This window comes from Buteo buteo, chromosome 10 (assembly GCF_964188355.1).
Source record: "Buteo buteo chromosome 10, bButBut1.hap1.1, whole genome shotgun sequence".
NCBI classification, from domain to species: Eukaryota; Metazoa; Chordata; class Aves; order Accipitriformes; family Accipitridae; genus Buteo; species Buteo buteo.
In genome coordinates, this window is record NC_134180.1 from 41,881,218 (window position 1) to 41,888,549 (window position 7,332).

The window sequence follows — 7,332 nt, forward strand, 5'->3', positions numbered from 1 at the left end:
GCTAATGTGAAATAATTAACATAATAGCCATAATTAAAAGCACGCTAACAATGCCATAAATTTATCACACAATTTTACTAGCTTTCTGCCCCTAACTGCTCTCTCATCGTTAATTAAACGTGTTGCCTTTTACAGAATGGATGTTTATACATTTCCAATACAAATAAATCCGAAACCGTTTTGGAAACATGACCAATTTCGTTTTACACTGAGGTCTGCCGGTTTTACAGGCGATTTATTACAATTAAAAAAAAAAAGAAAAAGGGAAAGAAAAAAAAAAAGAAAAAAAAGGAACCAAACACGTGCAAATAGAGGCCTTTAAAAAAAAAAAAAAAAGGCGCAGATATATTTGAAAATCTGCATCTTTAGAGCAAAACCCGGCCGGGGGAGGGGAGGGTCCAGGCCCCGGGGCCGGCGCTGTGTCCGGCTCCGGCCCCGCAGCTCCGGCCCCGGCCGGGGGATGTTTGTGCGTGATGGGTGTGATGTGTGTGCATGTGTCCCCGCCTCGGATATGTTTATTTTCCAGGGATTTCTCAGCCGCAGCCCCTCTCCTGCGAGCCCCTTTTACCCCCGCACGTTTATAACGAACCACAATGCTGGTTTAATCCAGGTCAGGTCAACGATTTATATAACTCATTAGTGAAAGTAATAGGCTTAAGGAGATGAAAGGGGACACCTTCGGTTTCTCCTTCCTTTAAAACGATTAGAGAAGCAGAAATTGCCCCAGCTCTGCCTTTCCTCCTCAGCCCCCCCCCCCACCCCCCAGCACCCCCCCACCCCCGAGGCTCAGCCTCCGGATTTATTTTTAACTCGCTTCGCAGCCGGGATCTTGCTTTGCCATATTAGAATCAAATTGAGTTGTAATTAATTTCTCCCTCTCTATCATAACTTATTCCATCCTCCCTTTCCCCGCTGCTTGCCGTGTCTCTATTTGACTCCGTATCGATCCGGACGATACAGTTTGTTTTTCTCCTGTTGCTAAATCTATCTGTCTATATGGGCGCCCACTTTCTATTTCTGGCGGTGGCATTATTGTGGGTTTCCACCTCCGCATCGCCTGCTTTAATTATTTTATTGCTTTGCGGGGCGCAGCCCCTGCTCCTGCTCACGTTCAGCCCTTGAACTTCGGGGGCTCCCGGGATATTTCGGGGAAAGTTTCCTGATTTTTGGAAAACCATTTCTCCTTCCCCACTCCGCCCGGCTAAGCTCCTCAATACTTTCCAGCCGGGTGGGCTCCTAAATACTTTCCTAAACTTCGCCGCCTGAAGCCCTGGGAGCCCCAGCAGCCCCCCCCCAACACACCCACCCACCCCCCGGCCCGCGGAGGGCCGCGGAGGGGCGCGGAGGGGCGCGGAGCGGGGCCGCCCCGCCGGGCCGGGCCCCTCAGTCGGCAGCCGTGATTGAACACGGGATTAGCACAATAGAGCCCTAATCGAGGGGAAACGTTTCTTTTCACGCTAAGCACCGTAATTAATGGTATGAATCAATTAATTTGACTTTTATTGTGTCGAAGAAAAGCGCAACAAATGAAACAGGGGGCTGCGGAGTTGGTCTTTTTTCCTTCCCTTTTCCCTGGGAGAGCTTTTGGGATGCAACGGGGCGGGGGGGGGGACACGAGTGTGAGTGTGTGAGTGTGTGAGTGTGAGTGTCCACGTCGGTATGTGAGTGGGGCGGGCGGACGGTACGCGGGTGCGGAGGCCAGGGTCACGGTCCGCGGAGATCCGCCGGGCAACGCGTAAAAAAGGAGCCGGAGAAGGGGGGGGGGGGGGGGGGAACCCCGCGGGGTGGCTGGTCCGCGGCCGCGCAGGGAGGGAACCGGCCCCGCGGGAAGATTGTGAAACTGTTCGCTCGTGGGGCATTTTCCTCATTTAATTGTATTCCCCGAAATCCGACAACACCTGCGAGAATGACCAACGACGAAGGGATGGGGATGGAGGGGGGGGGCACGAATTAAAAAGCAAAGCCCCGTGAACCACCCGCGGCCGAAGTCCCGGGCGGGGGTTCCTTCTCCGGGGCGCACCGGGGCACGGGTGGGTGGGTGGGTGGGCGGCCGGGCCCCCTCCCGCCCCGCCGGGCGCCTCTCCCCGGGCCGGGGCTTACCTGGGGCCGCGTCAATACGGTCCTCACATTCACACACACTCCCTCATTTCCTACTTTTTCATATGCTAACGCCCGCAATGATTAAGTCGTTAACACCTCTGGAAAAAAAAAAAAAAAAAAAAGAAAAAAGAGGGGAAAAAAAAAAGGAACCGGCTAAAAGCTTCTTTATTTATAGTTTCCCTTTGTTATTTTACGTCTTTTTTATTTCTCCCTGCGACTAACCTAATAGATTAATCAATAGCCATTCTCTGATCTTCCGTTCCCAGCTGGTGCTGCTGTTGGAAAAAAAAAAAAAAGAAAAAGAAAAAGAAAAAAGAAAAAAAAAAGGAAAACCACGGAAAAGTGATTGCAGAGCCCGAACTTGGCGGGTTTAAGCGCTCTTACGGCGACGCGCCCGTTGAGCCTGCGCTCGGTTGCCGAGCGCACCGCGGCGGCCTCCGGACACCGACAACGACATCGGGACCCCCCCGGGGAGGCAACTTTTGGGGGGGGGGGGGAGAGACAGGCAGACACACACGGCTGCCGGTTCCCGGCGGGCTGCGGCGGAGCCGTCGGGGCGGACGGGCGGGCGGGCGGCCCGACGGGGCGGGCGGAGCGGAGCTCGGCGCTGCTCTTTGTTGACGGTCCATGAAACAAACTCGAGTTTTGCATGACTTCACAGCGGGGCGCCTGACGTCACGCGGTCACGTGGCGCCGCCTCCGAGTATATCTTTAACGGGAAAGTAATCTATCAGGCAGTCCGGACCGCGCCGCGCTTCCAAAGTGGCGAGCGAGGCCCCGCGACGCCCCGGCCTCCTGCTCTCGCCCCCCCCGCCCCCCCCGCCCCGCCCGGCCGCCGGGAGCTCCGTCCCCTCCCTCCGCCGAGGGGGGGGACCAAAAAAAAAAAAACCCACCAAAAAAAAAAACCAACCCAACCAAACGCGGGCAAGAGGAGAGGAGGACCAAAAAAAGCCCCAAACCAACCCAAAAAGCCCAGAGAGAGAGAGGAAAACAACCCAAAAACAACCCACCGAGAAACAACCCGGCCGACCGAGCCAGAAAGACAGAGCCGAGGGCGGCGGAGCGGTGCGCGGCGGGGGCCGCGGCCGCGGAGCGGAGCGGTGGAGCGGCGGGTGCCCGCGGAGGCGCGGCGGCGGCGGCGGCGGCCCCATGCCCGGCGCCCAGCGGCGCCCATCGCGGCGGGCGGGAGCCAGCGTCGCCGCCTGAGCCCCGATGCCCGGCGGCGGGAGCGGAGCGCTCAGCCGGAGGTGACCGGGCGGCCAGGGCAGCAGCCCCGAGCCGCGGGACGCCGCGGACGGGAGAGGAGCGGGAGCGGCCGCCCCATGCCCCGCGGGGACGGCGCCGCGGGGGGCAACCGGGCCGCTCGGGTCTAGCCCCAGGGACCGGTCGGAGGAGCGGCGGCGGGTAGGGGGCCGCGGGGGGAACCCGCCGCCCCGCCGGGTGCGGGCGGGAGGCCCCGCCGCCGCCGCCGCCGCCGCCGCCGCCTCCGCCTCTCCGCCGAGCGGGGATGACCCTGTCGGGCGGCGGCAGCTCCGGCGACATGTCCGGCCCCGCCGTCCCGGCGGCCGAGGATGTGGATATCGACGTGGTGGGCGAAGGAGACGACGGGCCGGGCAAGGAGAGCGACGGCGAGGCCGGCAGCCCGGCCGCCCTGCCGCGCCTGCCGCTGGACGAGGCGGCGGAGCCGGCGCTGCCCGCGGAGGCGGGCGCGGAGAGCGGCGGCGGCGGCGGCGGCGGGAGCCCGGCCGAGGCGGCCCCCGGCGGCGCGGCCGACAAGGGGGGCGGCGAGGAGGGGGCGAGCGGCGGCGGCGGCGGGGCGACGGCGGCGGCGGCGGCGGCGGCGGGGCAGAGCAAGCCCAAGAGCAGCCTGGTGAAGCCGCCCTACTCCTACATCGCCCTCATCACCATGGCCATCCTGCAGAGCCCGCAGAAGAAGCTGACGCTCAGCGGCATCTGCGAGTTCATCAGCAACCGCTTCCCCTACTACCGGGAGAAGTTCCCCGCCTGGCAGAACAGCATCCGCCACAACCTCTCCCTCAACGACTGCTTCGTCAAGATCCCCCGGGAGCCCGGCAATCCGGGCAAGGGCAACTACTGGACGCTGGACCCGCAGTCCGAGGACATGTTCGACAACGGCAGCTTCCTCCGCCGTAGGAAGCGCTTCAAGCGGCACCAGCAGGAGCACCTGCGGGACCAGACGGCGCTGATGATGCAGGGCTTCGGCGCCTACGGCCTGGCCGGCCCCTACGGCCGCCCCTACGGGCTGCACCCCGGCGCCTACACCCACCCGGCGGCCGCCGCCGCCGCGCTGCAGTACCCCTACATCCCCCCGGTGGGACCCATGCTGCCGCCCGCCGTGCCGCTGCTGCCGTCCGGCGAGCTCGGCCGCAAAGCCTTCAACTCCCAGCTCAGCCCCGGCCTCCAGCTGCAGCTCAACAGCCTGGGAGCCGCCGGCTCCATCGTCAAATCCGAGCCCAGCAGCCGCCCCTCTTTCAGCATCGAGAACATCATCGGCGTCCCGGCCGCCAGCTCGGCCGCCGGCGCCCAGACTTTCCTGCGGCCGCCCGTCACCGTGCAGTCGGCCCTCATGGCCCACCAGCCGCTGGCGCTGGCCAGGACCACCGCCGCCATCGCCCCCATCCTCAGCGTGCCTACCAACATCATCGCGGGCCAGTTCCTGCAGCCCGCCGCCCCCGCCGCCGCCGCCGCCGTGCAGGCCAAGTGGCCGGCGCAGTAGCCCCCCGGCCGGCGGTAGGTAGCCCACCAGCCCCGGCCGGCGGTAGGTAGCCCCCCGCTCCCCCCCGGCCGGAGGGTTCCTGCAGCCCCGCCGCCGGCCGCCCCCTCGGGGCTCCTCTCTGTGTGTGTTTGGGTGGGGGGGTGGGGGGGTGCGGGGGTCCGCGGTCGCCCCGCTCGGGCTCCGGAGCCGGAGTCGGGCTCCCCCCCCCCCCCCTTTCTCCCCAACGGCCACCGCCGCTTGTACATATTTGTATCAAAAATCACTGACGTTGCTTTCGGGGTTTTTATTTTTCTAAAGAGGCGAAATGACGGTCGCGTTTAGGAGCTGCGAACTTTCACTTTTTTTGAAGGTTCCGGCGCTCCGAGCGGTTTTATCCGAAATAAACGAACAAACGAGGAAAAAAAAACCGAACACACACACACACAAAATGTATACAAAAAAAACAATAAGCGGGGGAAATTTTAAATAGTAACCGAACGAACGACGACAACAACAAAAAAGAATTTTGGAGGAAAAAAAAACCCACAGAGGAGGAAAACGCTGTCACTCTATTATAGAAGTCTGTTTATATATGAATGAATATATGTATTCTAAATGTTATCCCTTCGTGTTGTACACAACTTTGTAAATAAATTTTTAAAATGCTCTGCCCGTCTTTGTGTGAGAGGCGTATCTTTGAGCACCCACCCGAGCAGGGGGCCGCGGAGGCTGGAAAACGGGCGGAGGAGAATCCGCGCCCGCGGAGCGCCGGCTCTCTCCTTCCCACCGAGGTGTGGGTATCGCCGGGCTCGGGGCGGAACCGGGCGCGTTTCCCACGGCCCCGCGGATTCCTTCCGCGGCCGCGCAACGGCAGCCACCGGCCCCGCTCCTTGCCGGACCGGCATCCCGGCGAGTCCTTCCAAATTAAACCTTCCCCGGCAGGTCCGAGGCTCCCTCAACCGTGCCGTGATTTATTTTTTTTTTTTCCCCCTAAATATATTAATTTTTTCTCAGCCTGACTTCGGCTCGGCATCCCGGGCGCTGCGGGATCCTGCCCCTTCTCGGCCGGACTAGGTACGCTTTGGGTTGGCTCTAAGAGAAACGGTTTTAAATAAAAGGCGTTGGGGCAATCTAAGCGACGTTTATTCTTTATTTTGCAAGGAACAAAAATTGACCGAAAAAAATAAAATTCGAGCCGCGCCCGTGCGGTGTCCGAGCGCGGATCTTTCGTTCAGGTCGGGGAAATAATCGGTGATAAAGGAGCGGCTCCGCGTTCCCACGGAAAGGGAACGGCCTTTCCCGGCTAATTCCTAATAACTAAGTTTTAAGGGCAGCTGCCAGGAAAAAAAAAAATGTACATTTGCGTGCATTTTCGGGGCTAAAATACAGAGACGGCCAAGATGAAAAAAAAATAATATTAATAATCTGTGGCGCGTTACAATATTGAAAACCCCGCTTTGGGGGGGGTTAGTGTGGCGAGCTGTCGGGCACTCGGTCTCTCCGGTGCCCTGACGGTGTTTGGGACTTTATTCTCTCCCTCGCCAAACGTGGAATTTTGGAAAACCTTCGCGGATTTGGCTTTTCCGCCTAAATAATTCGCGTTCTTTGTTAGGAAAACCGGCGGCGTAAACTGCCGGCGGGCTGCAGCGGGCGCCGGGGTTGGCTGCGGGAGGAGGAGGAGGAGGACGAGGGGCTTCTCCCAGCCCTGACACCCACCGGCACCGGGGGATTTTCACCGTCACTCACTCCCTAAAAGTGTCCTCGCTTTCCCGGTAAGCAGTAAATATTATTTCTTCCTAAGTAAATATTTATACCTCCGCACGCCCGGACTAAAATAAAACCAGCAGCCCGGCGATGAGCTAGTTTGAACTTTAGAAAGAAGCACTCGCTCATCAGCTGCCGGGGAAACGGGCACCTGAAGCGAACCGGGGCGGGGGTCGGGGGTCGGGGGGGGGATTCGGTGTCCGGCCGGGCCCGACCCGGGCCCCCACCGGGGGCTCCTCTGCCCGGCGGATCTAAATTTGTTTGTGCTCGGCGGCTATAAAAGTCACAAGTTGGTTCACAGTTGTGTCTGGCTAATCGGTTTTACACAAACAGCAAATGGTAGGTGATTTGGGCAAACACGCGCGGAGGTTATTTCTATATTTAGCGGATCCCCCTGGGAAAAGGGAAAGGAGCCTCTTCTTGAATTCGCTTTTAGGCTCAAGAACCTGCTGATCCAGGGCTTCCAGAGGACACCGGATAACAGGGGCTCATTCCATTCCCCGGCCTTTGTTACTTATAAAATTACTCGCTCATATTTCCCCACATAGCAGCAATACCTCGGGCTCGGCATCTGCGGAACCGGCAACTTTCCTCCCCGCCGGCCCCGGGAAGGGTTTCTCCCTCCGTTACCTCCGTCCTCTCCTTCTCCCCCCGGCTTCCCCCCCACCCCGTCCCCGTCCCTCCCTCCTTCTTCCCCGATCGCCGAGGAAAGCGATCGGCGGCACCGGAGAAGCCTTTCCCGGGGAAGAAGG

The 7,332-nt window shown here is 60.2% G+C and overlaps 1 protein-coding gene across 1 annotated transcript; it reads left to right on the forward strand.

The window, feature by feature from the left end:
• The first annotated feature begins 3,466 nt into the window (after positions 1-3,466).
• On the forward strand, positions 3,467-6,333 carry FOXD3 (forkhead box D3). Its single transcript, XM_075037282.1, has one exon. The coding sequence runs from the start codon at positions 3,608-3,610 to the stop codon at positions 4,835-4,837; it is 1,230 nt and encodes a 409-aa protein (XP_074893383.1). The 5' UTR covers positions 3,467-3,607; the 3' UTR covers positions 4,838-6,333.
• The last annotated feature ends 999 nt before the right edge of the window (positions 6,334-7,332 follow it).

What these genes read in the sequence shown, in the direction of transcription:
- FOXD3 (XM_075037282.1), top strand. Translation starts at nt 3,608, where the DNA reads ATGACCCTGTCGGGCGGCGGCAGCTCCGGCGACATGTCCGGCCCCGCC.